This window comes from Chelon labrosus (genome assembly GCF_963514085.1).
Source record: "Chelon labrosus genome assembly, chromosome: 7".
Classification (NCBI taxonomy): domain Eukaryota; kingdom Metazoa; phylum Chordata; class Actinopteri; order Mugiliformes; family Mugilidae; genus Chelon; species Chelon labrosus.
Window position 1 is genome coordinate 28,223,615 of NC_140343.1, and position 19,345 is coordinate 28,242,959.

Here is a 19,345-nt window from a genome sequence, read left to right on the forward strand (position 1 = left end):
AGAGGTGCAGGGTTAACAAAAGACTTCCTGTCTGGGTGGAGGCTGAGGCTGCGTGCTCCCAGATCAATAAGACTCTGGAGATTTAAGCTCAAACACAAAAGCATCACTCGGGAAGTGTCTGAGGAAACTGAAGCAGCCACAGTGCAATGAACGGCTGCTGAGCGTTGACAAACATCCAATGCGGCACTGTGGTGTGTAACACACAGTGAGACTGGGTTACTGCTGGGTGCTACTGGCGGCCAAATCACTGCTTTGTGAGCAAAGTTGAACTACTCTAGACTTCTGTTTTTCGACTGTAATAATACTTGTGTTTATGGTAAACTAGTTGAAGCTTGAGTTTAGCCAAAAAAGCAAATAAATGTGACTGCCTGATATAAATAGTATCTAAAATTATGTTTAACATAATGAGCATCTGGTATTATAAAGTATTCTTACTGTTCTTTGGCCTTTTGATAAACCTTAATTCACTGAGCCATTTCTATCTTTAAAGTAAAATAGTATAAATGGCACACTGAAACGCTCAGATGAAAAAGCAGTGTTGTGTCAGGCAGTGTTTGCCCCTGCTCTTAGTGTGTGTGTGCTCAGACCCAGCCATCCACTTTTCTTTATTAGAGCCACATGCTTATGGGTAATTAAGTGTAATCTAGTGATCTCTGTCTGTCTTTCCCAACTACACTTCGTTGCACTGTCTTGTCGAGAAGAGCTTATTTTGCAACTTCCTAGGAAACAAGGTGACGCACACACACCTGAAAGGCCTGGAAACAGCCACACAAATGCCCAGATAGGCACACAAACACACAGCACATAATGTCATTATTTGTAAAACAATCAAGAATGGGGTGTGCCCCACTGCTGGTTGACTCAACCTGTTCCTAGCTCTTTGTGGTCATTGCAAGTTCTTGCAAGTTCATGCATGTGTTTTAGGTGTACAACCCCTGGGCGTCTCCATCTTATTTGTTCATAACTGTTCACCGAGCACAGTCAGATAGCTAGTTAGATAGCTGTTACAGAATTTGTGACAGCTGTGTGCTACACAGAAGAGTCAAAGTAAAAGTATCCTGGGCGTAATCAGTCAAATCTGCGACAAGAACTGAACAGATTCTGTCTGTTCTTGAACTATTTAAGAAATTGTTGAGGACTTTGAGGGAACTTACCTTTGAAATAGGCAAACTGAAGATAGTCGTAGTGCAGAGGCAGGTAGTTCTCCATGGGTGATAGGCGGCCTGGCCGAGTAGCCAGGTCTCTGACACACTCATGTTCACAGTGCAGCACCTGAGTGAAGTGATCTGCAACGAAATGGTTTCAGACAAATTTACATATAAAGTTTTCACTTAAATAATCTTTTCTCTGTTGCTGATTCAAGTAAGAGTAAATGCAATTTTTCAACTTAAGCCTGTTGAACATGGAAATAACATTAAGTGGAACTTGCTAAATGTTGACAGAATTGGGTTACGGTCAGTTACAGTGGTTGTTTTTTCTGCCTCTTGATCAACTGGGCATTTGAAAAACTTTACATTTTGGGTAGAAGTGGTCATAGATAATTATACAGAACATGTAACAATAGTCATTTACAGTCTAATGTATCAGTGTCAGCATTCACCTACACGAAAATAACTCTTTCAATATTTGAGCCATCCAAGATTATTTTAATATGTTTGACACTAGTAAAAACCATATGCTTTGTTTTGTCTGCATAGAGAATTAATTAAAGGTTATTGAAGCAGGCAGTAACTCAGCAGAGCAGTGCTAAAAGGACTTTGCGTCAGAATGAACCATATCTACATTACAGTACAGGATAATATCATCAGCATAAAGATGCACATTACACCCCATTACAGAAAAATGTTATGAAACGTATCATTAGATGTATCATCTAATTATACAACCACGCTACTACTACTCTAAAACTGCTTTTTTTCCAAAGGTTTTACAACTAATATGGTCCTATTATATTTCACTGTGTAAAAATTCTGAGTTTAAAAAATGATTTAGCTAAAGTATTACTTAATAGTTGCTTAATTTTATTTAGATAGGCCCAAATCACAGTTTTTCTTTAAAAGGCTTTACAGTCTGTGCCAATTTCTGCTGTAATCATCTGAGTGACTTCAGGTCAGGCTTAACTGATCTTTCTGATTTACATACATCTGCAAAATATTCCAGTTCTGCAAAATGAATTCTACTCTAAGCTAAGGGCAAGCAATCTCCAGCTCAAGTGAAATGCAGAGTCATGCTGATGAAATGCAGTGATTTCACAGGAGAAGCAGTTTGGTAATACATATGATGTAGTCAAAGACTCAGATAGAAGAAAAACAGAGCATGGACAAGAAAAATACTGTATGGACTTTAAAAAATACACGGCACTCTAGATCAAATGTGGGAAATAATAAGAACCGTGTATAAAACAGATGGTAAAAATGGACATTGCTCCTAAAGAGTATTCTCAACAGCAAATGTTTTCCCTGTTGTCCAGTCCCAGTGTAGGGTCTGTTCAGGATCTGTATATACTTGTGAAAATAAAACCTTGGCATATGTTCTTCTTGATGAGTTGCATCAGACGGACTTTATTTAGTCATATAAATCCCCCTTTTCTATGAAGTGAGTCAAATAAATGTTGCTCTGCTTTTAACAGTACACAACTTTCATGCGTTCCTCGGTGGCTATAAACCCCGTTGTTTGTTTGATCCCTAGGGGAAGACAGATATTACAAGGTGCGACATATCATTTCCTTATGTCGATCCCTGAGAGGAGAGCCAGCAGAGTGGATGACAGCATGCTTGCAGGCTATGTGTGTGTTTGTGTGTGTCCACTGTGAGCATGAATGTACAGTGAGGTCACTGTTGAGCAGCTGCAGCACACTTTCCTCACTCTCTGACAGCAGAGCTGGGACCTGTTTCAATCCCTTCAGGCATCTCAGAGGAGCAGAGATCAGAACTGAATCATGCAGACTGGGTCAGTGGATTTTAAACTGAATCCAATAATACAGGAGGAAGAAATTCAGTGAAATTCCTTCTTTTTTTTTTTTTTATAAGAGATTGTATTACTTTCAAAACTACATACATGCACATTAACATAAACATTATGATCACAGACTGTCCATAGCGGTGCTATGGAAAATAATCCTATGATTGTAAGTAAAACAAAGTCTGGCCAAAACTAATTAGCTGCCTTTCTGTGTTTATGCAGCCAGGCCATACATATTTGAGGCAAAGCACACTTGTCAGCAATTAAGCTGCAGCTACTGCACAAAACCCACCTCAGGTCTGAATAGAATCAACAAATGTGTACCAGACCTCAGTTGATCCACACATATAACAATATAATCAAGCAATTATGATCTGGTCCAAGAGTTTTGTTGTGGATACATGCATTCCCTCACTATCAAACAGGCCTGGTTCTGTGCAGGGAGATAATTTGGCCCTACAGACTCCAGTTGGAAACCAATAGCGTAAAACAAAATTAGCTGATAACACATATAATGCAAGATTAGTGGTTGTTATTTATGAACCTCATTAAAATAGCGTGACAAATACTGAGTTATGAAACAGTGCTGTTACTCTTCTTTACGACTGTCAGTTTGATGAGTGCCAGTTGCTGTTGTGCTGAGTTGTCTTATAGTGACCTCTGTCCATGAAATGAACAGTCACGGTGAGGACAAAGTTAGCAGTAGCAGAGAGATGCAAATTTAATACACACAAAGAAAAGGCACAGAGCTGCAGTAGAAAAACAAGGTCAAGTGAAGTTGAGCTGTCACAGGGACAGAGAAGAATAATAGGAAGAGACAGAGGGCAGTGCTGTTGGGATTCTGGGTGCACTCAGCCTGCTATCCTGGCTTTGGTTCAGGCTGTTTCCTTGGACTGTCGAAGATGCTAATAGAGCATGTCTATCAAATCCAAGAGCTGACTACACAGCTCCTCTAATAGTTTTGAATGGCATTCAACACACTATTATTTATTTAATTTCCACACCATGTACAATATGGTCACTTTCCCAGCTGCATAGACATGTGATCTAATCTGGAGAGTTTGCTAAAACATTGAGCGCAAACTTACAAGTGCCAAAATCCTCTGGCTCTGGTATGTGCCATTGCTGTTCTACACTGTGGCCGAAAACACTCTGTAATGGCATCATGAGATGAGTTAAATGGTATAACGTGGTCTGACCTAATGTCATTGGACCCAACACAGAAACCAGGATTATGAAGGATCAAATAACATTTATAGCAAGAATCTGGAAAGTTGCTCTGTTATTTTCTGCTGTATTCTAGCAACCCTGGTGTAACCCTGGTAAATATTACAATGAGAAAAAAAAATCATGGATATTTGTGGAAACCCTGTGCCTTTTGTTTGTGTTCTGAACATGTTGGTTTTAGTAGAAATTATGACAGAAATGCTCTGCTCCGATTTTAATATCGAAAGTACTTTAAACCCAGTTTGACATCATTCTGTCACAACGAAATTCAACCAGATGTGTTTCAGTAACGGAAAAGCTAAATGACTAATGTGATAAACCATCTATATGTCTTTTTTTAAGTAATTTGTGTCATTTGGGCCTTTATTGAAAAATGGATGTAACTAATCTGCTGGCAAAATCCAACTGAGGACGTTGTGATTACAGTATAGGGTGTGCATCTTAACAACCACCTAAATGACCCAATAGTCTATATTTCTAATGCAACCTCTTAATTACAATACATACAAATAAACATCTTTATGTTTGCATATTTCCATTATAAGCAAAGTCTAGTAACGTGCTGTAAAACTGTGTTCATATGATTTTTTTGAATGTGTTTTATAGAATTACTGACACTGAATCATTTTCTTTCTCTATACTTCCTGCCCACTGAGTAAGTGCCGACTACCATCCTATGCTAAGCTGCTGCCAGGCAGTTTTGACCGCCTCTGTCAGCTCTCTCTCACTACCAAACCCAACTTGGGCTCGGAGCCACGTAGCATAACCAGGAATGTTGGTGGAAAAGTTACGATCCGCTGATAAAATGCCATGGCCACTAACTAAACTGAGTTGTGCAACTGAAGTGCAATGGACCCTTGAGACTCATCTGAATGAAATTATGACATGTTCTTTAAGGTATTAAGTTGGTGCAATATGCGGTAGGTGGGGAACCAATGGTCCACGTCATCTGTTAAAGGTCACGCAAACAACCTGCGTGAGTAAAGCATGTAAATCCCAGCCTGAATAATAACATTCTGGGTCTACTCTAAAATATATATGAGGAGTTTCATATTCTAAAAACACATCATGTCCATGTCTGTGCTGAACTCTTGTTACGGTTCTCAGTAAGGGATGGAAGACTACATGAGGGAGTTCTGTAGAAGAAGATATGAAGATAAATACACAACGCATGCAAATCAACAACAACTGTTTTCTGTCCCAAGGAAATCTGAGATCTTTTACCTGATATCAGTTCGTGGAGGCTGTAACGGTAGAGGAGATGATCGTGACCCTCAAATCTCTGCGGTCCTTGGCACAAGGCTCGACACTCCACATCTGCCCTATAGTACTCCTCCAGAGCATCCTCGAACAGAACGATGGCTCCTTCGTAGTCGCCTTTGTCGTACAACCTCACTGCTGCTGTGAAAGAGTGCTGTGAAATTGGAAATAATGAGAAAAAAGGCGTTAAAACACAGCATTTATGATCGACAGAACTGTAGCCAGTTAATAAAAGTTTTAACAAGTCCTCTGGGGAAACTTCATGATCCTTGCAGCAGCAGTTGGAATAAACAGGAGGAGAGGATAAAAGGTTAGCCTGAGCAGCCACAGTAACACAACCAAGTAATTTGCAAAGTTGCAGAGACAAGTGAGACTCTAGTGTCTTCTTGAGTATAAGCTTTACTTAAAGAAAGAAAGGCCAGAAAGAAAAACAGCCGTGGGACACGAGAGCAGGAAACGAAGGATCTAAAACTTTCTCAGCATTTAGGGTTTCACCACAATCAGCACTAAAAGGCCTAAATGAGTTTCTAGTCATTAAACAGCAAGGGCCATTAACACAAATGCCCCTTCATACAGCGACAACAGTTGAACTTTTCCCTTTAGGGAAGAACTGAAGAAGGAAAATTAAAATCTCCAGGTCAAAGGTTACGTGCTTCGGCCGGAGCATTAATTGAGTATGGAATCTCATTAATCAGGTTTTCTGTCTTACCTGGTGAGGTCGGGCTTCTCGGTCCAAAAAGTGGTCTTCCTTGACGCCCTGCAGGTCTTTGTATTGCTCCAGGTCCTGACTCATCTCCACATGTTCTGGATTGGCCTGGAAATATGTGTGAGCTGCTGCTGCTGCCTTGTCAGGCTGCTTCAACTAGAAAAAAAAGCGAGAAGGAAAGAAAGACATTATTAAAACAGTAACAACAGCAGACTGGTTGTGTTAATTAACAAGAAGTTAAGTGACACAGGTCCAAATAGACCTATACTGTTACTGCCTGAACATGTTGGCCTTAGTATTCTCCACAGATTTTCAGATTTCATGAGGAGCAAATGGACAGGTCTCTATTATTAAAAAATGTGCCATATGCTAAAGGTAAATGGACAAAGTTCATACGTTACTTGGAAAAAGAAAGTCATTTAGAACCCATGGGAAATAAGTGATATATCTGAATTCTGTTCATCAGACAGAGAGGAACGCAGTGTTTCCATCCACAGTCCATTATCTATGTGAACATTTACTCTGTGGTATTCAATAGCTCACTACTAATGTTTCTGTCCTGAGCTCAGTTTAGTGTTGAACAAGAGATGTCTCGATCGAAGACGTCTCCGAAAATGTGTCTTTTTTTTTTGTATTTGGAAGGACTCGACCTTCAGAACATGCATGGTCCCAGTCAGATAAGATACAGATCATTGTCAAGCCTCAACATGCATACATTTCTCCTCCCAGTTACAATGACAAGACAATACAAGCACATTAAATAATAGCCTGTGTCAGATTTAGGTCACTGCACACCTCCAGATACCCAGTACATATAAGCTTTTTTTGTTGAACTATTCTTTTTAACATTCACAGATTAACAAAGGTAAAAACAGACCTTAAACTGCTTAAGAAAGTCAAAGTGCGTGATGTGTCTAGTGAAGCCACATGAGGAGTTAACCAGAAGGCAGTGGAGGATGACAGAATGATTACAAGGGGATAAAAAACAGATAAGGTTCAAGTAGACAAGTCTGGAAGCAGAACCTGATGTCTGCTGGATATCTCTTGCACCACGACATTAAGTAAACTATCAAAGTGGCAACTGACGCCATTTGTTTTAATCCTGCAAACTTAAAGCAGACCGTTGTTTTACACAACCAATCTCCTGTCAGTTGAGAAGGTCTGTCTCGCCTAGCTTCCAAAAACATTACTTTCTTTTCAACAAACTCATCCCTCTGTCTCAGCAGTGATTCATGTTTGAAGTAAACCCTTTGTACTGTACTTCTGTGTTGCTTTCAGAGGAGAGTTGATAATGATTGGGAAATCCAACATTTATTCAAGACTCGCCTCTCGAGAATCTTCTGCTTGAAGAGTGGAATGAGGTTTTCTGCAGATGGATCCAAAAACAAATGTGTTGTGTTTTCTATGTAGCAAACATGTTCCAAAAACTGCTCAAAAGATCATGAAAGCTATACAGAACTACTCTGATGGAAGAAGCAGAAATTCCTCTTCCCACCAACAGCCCACATTTTTATGAAGAATGATTCCCCTGTCAGACAGCATTGGGTCTCTTTCATGTGGGAGCACAGGAGGGAGGAGAGAAAAGTATAGTTGGACATGCTTGGTTAGCCCTGAAAGGCCAAGCAGTGAGGTGGTGTGATTGCATTCCTGAACGGATCACCTTGCTGGAGCCACCGGGAGGCTCCAACATGACCGACCAGCCACCAGGGGAGGAAGAGAGCCATAATAAGACCAAGGGTGAGGGGGATATGCTAGGTTCTCTTATGTCATATTGTGTGACATATTTAATGTCTAGCTCCCTCTTGTTTCTCTTTGTTCACATGGATAGCACATTTCCAGTCCCATCTACAAGTAATTGCACATCTCTATTCTGCTTTCTAAAACTGATTTGGATGTACTAAGTAACTGATCCAAGCAAATCATCAGGACAAATAAACAGACTTACACGTGTGATGAAAACTAAATGAAACAAACTGAAACCATTTTGCTGGCAGCTGTCATAACAGTTTTAAGGAAATATGTAAAGAGTAATTACTTTCTAATGCAGAAATAGTTTGCAAACTCACAGAAATCTGAGTCAATCAAAAGCTTGAGTGCGCAGCAAAACCTGGAATGCATTTAAAGCTGATGAAATCAGTGTTAGGGTGGATTTTTCCTCTAACCGATGGTGCAATATCAAACTCAAAAACTGTGTACCCTCTGTGGTGCATTCTTCACAAAGTCGTTTTGAGATAATGCAGGGAGAAACTTTTCCTTTAAGATATTGTCGGCTCGACTGGATCGGATTATCATCTCTGGATGTGTTTAGTCCAAAGTTCCAGCAATCACAGGGATGCCAGCGATTACCACGGTTTTGGTGCATGAGGAGGAAAGAGGTGAGAGGGAAGTCAGTCTGCAGCGACCATTTATTACTTCTCTTCTTGTGGCCACAGATGCCCTCACCCCTTCAAGGACAATCTGGCTCAGCTGGAAAGGATGGTTGACAAATGCCATATCTACTGTTCCCAGGATAGACATCCCATAAACCAGGTATCATGGGATTTTCATGCTAACAGCCAACATTTCTGTTTGTAAAAGATAATGCAATAGAAAGTAGGAATGCTTCAGGAAATGTTTAAAACCACTTCTTTAGTTGAAGTTACGGTTTTTGTATCTTAATAGTTCACAGGGACAAAAATGTTTGGAACCGCTCCAATATTGAGCCAAAACTCTACAACTGCCACGGCGGACCATCTGCAATGCAATCAAACAGAGTATTTGTTCACTAAAAGTGGTAAAAGCTTGAAGATTTTGAATTGGAAGCACATGTTCATATATCACACAGCGTACTGTGAGAGGTTAAAACAGCCCCTCAGGATGACAGAGCAATAATCAATCAAAGATTTAGAGGGAGACTGCTATTGCACTGAATAGTGTAATGGAAAACAACACGAAGCCTAGAAACAGCCACACATGGGTAAATCACAATGACAGAGGAGAAGATAAGTGGTAAGAAAGTCAGACATTTTCTGGGAAAACCCCATAACACTGCAGTCTGCACATCATTAGCCATAACATTTCTTTTTTTATGAGCAAGCATCATTAAACTCTTAATTTGCTAACCCACAAAATTAAACATCTGATAAATCAATGTAGTTCATCACGCTAGTGTAAGTGTAGCAAACTTATTGGAAATTATTGTTGAGTTGGTGCCAGACACTAAAACTCTGCAATGAAAAGCAAATCTTTGAACACATTCAGAAGTGTACATCTCGTATCCCAAGAGTATATGCATGAATTTCAAAGAAGCACCTGCAGAGATGAATAACTACCACTCAGTCTGAGCCCTCCGTTTGCCCTCCTTGCTAAAAAGCAAGCTGTGTATGAGCTGTTGGACCGCCCTGCCACTCCAAGAGAAGTTCTCTTCATGTGGGAACAAGGTCAATGCCAAGTCAAATGCACATTTGCATGCTTTTTTACTTTGGACCTCCTGCTTGATTCGTAGGTATGTAACTAGGCCTGGGCTGGCGCCACAGACACAGAAATGATTCTATGACAAAAAGCACATCCAATGTCTGCAATCAGTGTATGACGCAGAGCTTGGCACACCAGTGGTCAAACCCAGTTCTGAGCACCTGAGACACAAGCTGTTTCAAATAGTTTCTATGGTTCACAAGAGGATAGAAACCTTTAGTAAATCAGACAGAGGTTAATGTTAAGGCTAACAACGGGCACAAGAACAGTTGCAATAAGTCACATGTCCTCAGGTAGTAAAGATTACAAGGGTAGTTGGTTGTTCAGTGGTTAAACAATGTCTGAAACTCTTTCCCACCATACTGTGAAGGCCTTGGGTGTCTGTAAAACAATTCCTCAATTAGTATTTAACTGTTAAAACACAAAATTGACTGCTAGAGCAGAAGCAGTCAGAAGCAGCTACAGTGAGCTGTTAGATGAAGAGCTGCAGCCTCCAACTTCTCTGCGAGGTAACCAACTCCTTTCAATGTGCCCTGCTATTCACAGACTCATGCCCAGCACAGAATGATAGAAAAAAGTCCAACTGTTGCCTGACTGCCGGTTGTTGTGCTGTTGGCAGATCAACCAAAACAGAAATGTTGAGACTATCACTTTAAGATCATGTTCATTCAAAGCCCCAGATTCATGTCAATAAAATACTATGTTGATATGGTGAGTGTTAATGCAGGGTACACCAGTGGATAAGTTCAATGCACTAGCCCATTCCAGAGAGATTACTAAACATACAGCGTACAGTATATCCACTGTTTACTTCATGGTAACCAGAGGGTGAAATGACATCATGATGACTTTCCAAGGTTCTTAACATCTTTACAGTTTTATAAATTTCTGTGCAGTGTTTTGACAAATTAAGTCAAACTGATCCATTACTCAAGCTGGACTTGCTCCATTGTATTTTATCTTCTCACTGTTGCCTGTAACCAGACACCACTCCTGTCATTAAGTGGTGACATTAAATACACTTAAAGGTGCAGTAGGCAACTTTTATAAAACTAACTTTCTGTCATATTTGCTGAAACTGACCCTATGTTCAAGTATAATTGCATGAAGCAGGTCATTTAAAAAAAAATTCGGCTCATTTGGCCCCACCTAGAGCCTGTAGCGCGATTTGCAAGACATCCACCGCTCCACATCCAGATGCACCAATCACGTCCAGGGGTGTATGTAACAGAGTGTCAATCACTGCTCATGGACACGCATTTCATAGCGCCCTCCCCTCCCTCCACCACCTCGCACCACTTGGCCGCGGGCGTGTAGAAGGAGCCGGGACATAATCCTCGTCTGAGGCCTGTGCCTCAGCTTCACTCTCAAACGTCTAACCACATCAACAGGTAGCGGTCATATATCTACCACATAGCAAATTGATAAATCTAAACTGTGGAATAAAACGCCACAATGAATGCTTCTAACTGTTTTTGATAGCAAACATCACCGATGTAGGCTACTTTCAGAAACATCCTAACCTTGGTTTTGTCCTAAAGTTGACTATTGCTAAATATTTTGACCTAAAATTATTTAGCAATAACTAAGGGTATTATAAAAACTATTTTGTTGTTGTTACGTCGGTGTGTTCCATGCTAGTTTGTTTACTCGCTCTCTCTCGGTTCTCTGCTCGTGCACAGTATTCCAGGGCCAATATGCACGCGCTCTGTCGTGCACAGCTCTCCCTTGTGGGGGGAGGGGCTTGGGACACCGTTTTGGGCTTTAGCGGAAAGTGGGGAGGGACTGAGAAGTTGTCGATGTTCAAATTTTTTGGCTAAGTCCTGGATCTTCGCAATCCTGCCTACTGCACCTTTAATGACTAAATATTTGTCATTAAGTTAATATTTAGCCTGCTAATTGTCAACCTTCCTGGAAAGATGCACTAAGTCATTACTGACTACCTGTAGCACACTGTGACCTCAGGAGACTTTACATTGAAGTATTCCAGCAGGAACATCTGCAGGAATGATAACAGTAATGAAAAGTACTACTTCTGAAACATATAAACACAAGAAAAAACTTATTTGTGCACAGATGCTCCCTAAATATTTGGAAAGTATTTTAATGAGAGCAATATTTATCTACACACAGTAATAATTGTTTCTAATCAAAGCCATGGCATATTTACTTCACTGAACTGAGGTGGAAGATTTCTCTGAATAAGCAGCAAATTATGCGCAAAAAGATGTGTTTGAAGAAGACCAAGCAACATCAATTTAGACATAACATGAGGTTGTTGCCTGTAACAAGACACCATTCCAGTCATTAAGTGGTGTCATTAAATACACTTATGACTAAATATTACATTAGTCATTAAGTTAATATACACAGAAAGGCCCCAGTCTGGCCTGGATTTGAACCCGGAACCTCCTTGCATCCACGCTAACCACCACTGCACTGCGTTGCCCACATTGGTACATCACTAGACATAAACAAGCAAATGATACAGATGATGTCTGGACCTACAAAAGCCCTCGTCTCTAGAGTGACGTGTGCTGTAACACAAACAGCTAAATCTGAGCTTGTAAGAAAAAGGAAGGAAAGAAACTACAGTTTATCACATTTACACTCCACCAGTAATGAAAAGTACTACTTCTGAAACGTATAAACACAAGTAAAGACTTGTTTGATGCACAGATGCTCCCTAAACATTTGGCCCAGAAAGTATTTTAATGAGAGCAATATTTATCTCTCTGTATACACAGTAATCATTTTTTCTAATCAAACCCATGGGGTGTTTACGGTCAGTGAACCGAGGTGGAAGATTTCAGACAGATTCTTAACTATGTAGTCGTCCCCAAAAATAAGCAAGTATACCACTCATATCTGTCTCTGAATCAGCAGCAAAATATGCGCAAAAAGATGTGTTTGAAGAAGACCAAACAACATAATTTTAGACATAATATGAGGTCAACTCTATGATAAGAGAAGAGAATGTTCAAGTCTTGACAAAGAATATGGGTTGCTTCTAATTTCTGGGCAATAGTAGTGGTTCGAACATGAGGGTATGGTTTTACAAAACCAACATCTGGCAAAATGTGTACTGTATACTTATTGTCTGATCAGTTCCTGATTCGAATCATAGTTTTACCAACACTGGGTCAAAGGTTTTGTACAGCTGCTTGTACTCAATTGAAACTTGAAGACTGGATTCTGTTAAATGAAAAACATGTTTTTATTTCTCAATGGTAAAAAGTTACTGTGGGAGTGGGCTGCTTTTCTTGGACTTACATCATAGCAAATTTAATATTTTGTGGTTTTGGACTGCTGATCACTGGCAAACAAAAGAAAATAAGAAACAAAAACATCTGCAAACATTAACTTTGACTGATGAGTTTCTACAGACCACCAAATGGATTGCTGATTAAAACAAGTAATTTAATCATTAGCTTAAGCAATATTTTTGGTATTAAAACCCTTAAATACAATCTAGTGAGCAATCTGCACCTGGATTGCACTGCTGAGGTCCATTTAATTAATATTTCCAAGCCTGAGAAAACAATATGGCACTTTAAGAGGCTGGCACTTGGATATGAGCATGTGGTTGGAAAGAATGTGGAGACCATTTCTTAATACATTGTCCAGTGAGTGGCACACATTATACTATTAAACAGAGCTTTTACATTGCCAATGATATCTGAAGCAGCTACAGTGAGTGAATGGATTGGCCCCAATGCCTGGCATGGGAAATTCACTGCTGGAAGGTTTGTCTAAATGGCTTATTACCTCCACATGAGGCAAGCATCCCACTTCCTCCTACTCTGGATCGTTTCAAAGGCACGCAGGGAGCACTTTGATTGATGAATCGAGGAATTCAGAGATTCCTGGAAGCCTGGAAAACAACTTATGTCTGTTTTGGAAGACCCCTATCCAACCAGACTGTCTTGTTATTTGACAAGATGGAGGTGAAACCTTTTATTGGACCTTTGTACCCACACACTGTCAAAGGGTGCTTTTGATTAATGTGTAATGCTAATTGAAGAGTAAAACCTTACAGCTTCCACAAATGAACCTCTCCATCGTGCACACTTCAGTCTTTTATTACAATAACACTGCAGCTTTAGGTCACATAACATCTTTACTGTAGGCAGAAGGTGTAAAGAAGTCGCTTCATAATCTGAGCTGAATAAAACAGACGAGGGTTTGTTTTTGCTCTTCTGCTAAATCAATTAACACTTAAACACAAGAACTTGACTGTAACTAATTTTTTTCCCATGCTAGTCAGGAAACCAACCAGCCAGTCAAGGTGCATGTTACATACAGCATAGATAACATGTTTAGCACATGCTGCGGAAAATGAAGTGGGGCTTTTCCTCTGAGTGATGTCACTGGTGGAAGTTGTCTACTTTGATGTCCTTCCTCCTTTCTACTCATTGCTCTCTCCATCACACCACCTCTCTTCCTCTCATCTGTTTGTTCCTGCTGACAGTTCTGCACAGTGGCCTCTTTCTGCCTGTCCTCGCCCCTCCCTGGGCCAGAGCGTGGTTCTCTTATAAGGTCACGTCAAAGGAATTCCTGAAAAAGTCTCACCGCTGTTGCTGCTAAAAAGCTTCTTTCATTACACCCTTAAGACACGGGAGGCATGACGAACTTGGAAAAGCAAGCTCCATCCTTCAGTCACCTCCATCCGTCAACCTTTCTAAAAGCTGTGAGACTGTACACAGAAAAGAAAACAGCCCTAGAATAATAATGCCACTGTTCAAAGGGGGCGAACCCCTACTTAGGTTTGGTGCTTCATGCCCAAGTTGTGTGTTTGGAAAGTGCTGGCTTTGATTAGGAGGGAAATGGGTGAACATACTTGACCACTGAGGCCTAAACTCACCAGGAACACAAAATGTGAAACAGGCCCACATGATCCTGAAACTATTAGTTATCAAAACACAGTTTGTATCTATTATGAGCTAATCTAGATCAGGAAACCAGAACTACGGTGGCTGTTGCACATCTGTAGCCACAACTGCCCTGTAGCTGACATCATTTGACTGTAGAGGGTAATGACTGCTTCCATTATCCTCTCCATCATCACTAACGTCCCAGTTAAGCTTTCTGGGAGTTAACACTGAGACACTACACAACCTTTTCCCTCTAAGCTGTCCTGACGCCACCTGACACCACATCAGCTACTGTATCCCTAGTCAACCATCACACTCTTTCCCGTGTCTGACCTCGCTTCCTGCACAGTTTCAGGACACACAAGGCCAGCTTTGTGTGCAAACCTCTAAAACACAAGGTGTGTATGTTTAAAATAGCGCAGACAGGGTGGAAAATCACCTATAATGTCTTCCTCCTACTGCGCCACCGCCATGCCCTCCTCCCAACACCTTTCTCACATTCCCTCATTCTAAAAATACAGTAGGACACACACACACACACACTTTTCTCTGGAACTTCTAAACATAGGCCTTGTGAGCCAACATCTTTTTTTAATGTTACAATGCTATGAGCTCACACTCCAGTTTCCATTCATATAAAGGTGCCTTTTGAAAGACTGGAAAAACTCTGTCCAAAATATTTAAAAACAGTCGTGTTTTGTCTCTGTCACTTTGCCTTTGGTTGAGGCCGTAGCATGTGTATGAAAGCTGTAAACAGACTGGAGCTGGAGCCCACGCATTGGATACCACACTCCGTGTATACACAGTAGGCTTTCCTCAGCAACTTCTATCATTTTGAAAAGGATTAATGGAAAACATTCAGGGGAAGTTGCTTTTGTGCCAGCAGATACATGAAAACATTTATACCAGCTCTCATGTTGAGTTTAGATCTTTACTGCCTCACAACAAGACTTATGCGGAAGCATAAAATGAAATATAAAGGCAACAAAAACACAATAAGATAATTGAAGGCATCAAAACTGCTGTATGCACTTAAGAGGCAGTCTATACGCCATATTCTAAATGTGTGAGTAAATGTTTTGGAACAGAGCTACAACATATGCGGCAGAGCTGTCCAAAAGCTCAGCAGCACTATTCCTTTACCGTTGTTGAGGAACAAACTGAGATTTCCCAACTATCCCTGAGGAGAAAACATGAGACAAAACTACTCAGAAATGTTGAAGACCTTTCGCTCTGTTTTCCCATAAAGCTCCAGAGACGGGGGGATTTACTGTATAAGAGGGGGTGGATTATGAGGAACAGCGCATTTGAAGGAAACATTTACAAGCATGCCACTCAGACATAGGGGGTCAAAGGTCATCCTCTCGCAAGAGTGTGGGCCGCACTCAGCTTTTCCACTGTGGCCGTAAAGCTATCAGTGTGGAAAAATAAGAAAAGGTGAGCATGATGTGGTGTTTAAGTGTTAAATCTAAAGCAGACAAATGTTTACTTCACACACAACAAGAAGTACACTCAGGGACACTGTGTGTAGGCATTTGTGAGCCAGTGTGTGTGTGTGTGCCACAGCAGACAATGCCCACATTCATCCAACCACTCTATTCTCACCCTGTCCAGCCCCCATATACCCCAGAGAAATATAAAATATATTTGTTCATGTTGAAATCAGTCTGGTGTTGAGACAAAGGGGATTTCACACCCACAGCAGCCAGCTTTAGCTCAGAGTATGAAATGCATCTGAGGACCAAACATCAATGCAAAAATGCCAAGGGAGTCATACACTTTGAAGCCACTGGAAGCCATCAATCGTGTCCTTTTTATCCGACACAAATCACAAGCTGTTCTTTTTGCATTTAATTTCAGCGCCCCATATCCCTCTCGCTGACATGACAGTAACATCATTTAAAAGAATATTTAACTGTTGAGTGTAGTATTTCCCGTAGATTAGAGTACGAAAGGGTCACGTGCCCTGAAGGTGCATTTCAACCTTTAAATATGGTTCAGCCTCACTCTGAAGAGGTAATGGATCCACCCTTTACCCTTCACCGGGGGGCTAAATCAAACAATGACAGAGTGGTCCTGTCTAACATTACATCACAAAATCTAGCCATCAATCAAGCCACTAACCCCTGGGCCCTGAAAGAAGAAAACCTTCCACATACTTCACACAATCATATGGAAAAGGTCAAGAAGTGGCCTGGAAAGTAAGCAAAAAGAGTAAAGCCTGTGTGATTTAAGGATTAGCTAAAGGAGAAAAGAATGCTGCTCCGACAGTCTCTTTCTAAAGCTGCTTATGGTATGCAAGTTGAGACTAAGCTACCCATACTACGCTCAAGCATTAGGGCTCGTCGAGAGACCGGTAGTCCATTATATGGAGCCAGGAGATAAAATGTCCTGTCCCAATGCCCATAAAACAAACATCCCTTTCCCATTTACACAAGCTTGAGACATGGTGTGGAGTTTACAGTGTTTTCCCTTGATTTCTTCCCTTTCACTACCTCCTGCGGAGTTACGCAACGGAGTTCCCCTGCAGAGACCACCACTAGAGAGGATGCAACTGAATCCAAGAGATAAGGTTATAGAGAAGCTTAGAGAAAGTTGTAGTTTTGCAAAAATGTCAAGAGGCCAAAAAGGAAAGAGAAGAAAAAAAGTAAAAAATTAAAAATGAAAAAATCAAGACACAAGTTTGTCATGTTAACTCTTAGCTGAAGGCTGTTTCCATGATCCATCCATTTCCATGATGTTCAATCTTCCTAATCTTACCAATCTCTCTGAAGGACACCCGTTGCTCTCATTTTCTTCATTTTATTAAGATGATCACTATTTTGTTCATTTGACAGCTGATCATTTAGCAAGCATGCTTTAATTACTGAACAGATCGAAGCATATTCAAGACATTGTCTGGGACAATAGTTGGAGGTTAGCCGTGTAAAAAAAGAAAGAAAGAAAACACAACAATAAAACCATTAATGTTTGTGTCAATGGAATGATGGCAAGTTTGCGATTGCAAAATAAATTCAGTAAGGCTGCTGAATGAAAACCGTGATACAATTTAACAACAAAGCATTGGGTGTAAATTCCTCTGACAGCCTGGAACCATTATTGTGGACAGAAGAAATTCCTGACATAGTTGGAGACCAAACTAACAACTGAGAAATTATTCAAAGTCCAACTGTACAGAGATACGCATCAATATGTGCACAAACACACATGCAAACCCTTTCACCCACTACGAGATTTTGGCACACGTTTGTTCGCATGTGACAGAAGTAATAACTTTGATTTATGGGGGAGTCAATTTTAACAGTTAAAATACACTCGACACATAATGAGATGATACAAAATGCAAATAAATCCTCGGTGGAAGTGTTGGGAGAAAAGCCGACAAGACCTCATTTGGAGCTCTTTCTTGGCATGCCGCCACTTCCCCCTTGGGTGCTGTTACAAAAACCTCGCCAAGCAGACATGTCAGGGGATCAGCACGCCGCCGAATTTCATCTGGCTCTTTCAGAGAACACGGAGGAGTGCGTGGACACACACTGCAAAAACTTGTGAATGCATTTGCACGTGTCAAGAGGCCGTGTCTGTCGGCAAGTGAGGAAGCAAGCATCCATAACTCTGCAATAAGACACGAGGCAGGTTATTTACAGCAGAGAGGCTAATGAGTGACCCTGACCCCATGTAACGTGGGGGTAAATGAAAAACTGGGGAAACCTGAACGTTTTTTACTAACTTTTTTGGATGGAACTTTCAAAGAACTGTTAAGGGTCGCGGGGGTCTGCTGGAGCCTATCCCAGCTGTCATCGGGCGAGAGGCAGGGGTACACCCTGGACAGGTCGCCAGTCCATCGCAGGGCTAACACAGAGACAGACAACCATTCACACGCACACCTACGGCCAATTTAGAATCACCAATTAACCTAATGAGCATGTCTTTGGATGGTGGGAGGAAGCTGGAGTACCCGGAGAGATCAAAGAACTGCTGATGGGCAAATTTTGGTTTAATGCCTCTTTTCCTAAAAAAAGAAGCTCTCAAGCTCAGGTTATCGGGTTTATCACAGGAAATTATGTCTATCTTCTAAATCACATTCAATCAGTGTGTTCATTTCCAGATAGACAAAAACATAACCCTGATTTCAGCTAAATCGGTGGAGGTAATTATAAACTACCCACTGAGAGATGGAGGTAAATATCTTCACAGGCCTCTTACAGTGATTTGCACTCCCTTCATAAACGTGACATATTAATGTTGATGCTGTCACATTACACAAATCTAACGTTCTTAACACACAGCATGCTGACGGGAATTTAGGTCAAACTGCTGGAACACACACATGATATTGATTAACACACATTTTCTGAAATACATGGTCTCTCTGTCAGAGACTGTGTTTGTGCCCAACTGTTGTATATGAATGTGCGTGTCACATGTGTAAGCAGAATGTTTTCCACAACAGTAAAATCCAAATGATCAGTTTGCTCTCCCTTATGTCATTTTCTCTCACTTTTACAGGCAACAGCTGCATGTAAATAATATAAGCTTGTGTAAGCAAACAGGTCTGCGCCTGTCTACCTCGTTCCCGAGTGGCTGGACATGGCTGCAGCCAGAGGCCGGCGGGGGCCAAGAATGATGACCCAGTGGTCAGATGTCGTAGGAACGAGCATGCCTCACATTCTCAAGCAGGGACGGAGGAGCTCTGGAGTTCAGACGAGACACAATGAGCAGGAAGCAACTGCAGCCCACCAGGGGATAAAGAGAAGCTCTGATGAACACAAAGTCAGTAATTAAACTGTAATTTACTGTGTGAACACAACACAGATACTAAACAGAATAAAAAGACACGAGCAGATTCAGAGCTTCAGTTTCT

General features: G+C 41.0%; 1 protein-coding gene across 1 annotated transcript in view; it reads right to left on the minus strand.

The window, feature by feature from the left end:
* p3h2 (prolyl 3-hydroxylase 2) overlaps positions 1-19,345 on the minus strand; it is a 48,588-nt gene that overhangs the window by 7,988 nt on the left and 21,255 nt on the right. The window contains exons 2-4 of the mRNA XM_084548621.1: positions 6,158-6,310; positions 5,413-5,602; positions 1,155-1,286 (exon numbers count right to left, since the gene is read on the minus strand). Of these exons, the coding sequence (XP_084404747.1) occupies positions 1,155-1,286; positions 5,413-5,602; positions 6,158-6,310 (475 nt within the window). The remainder of the gene's footprint in view (positions 1-1,154; positions 1,287-5,412; positions 5,603-6,157; positions 6,311-19,345) is intronic.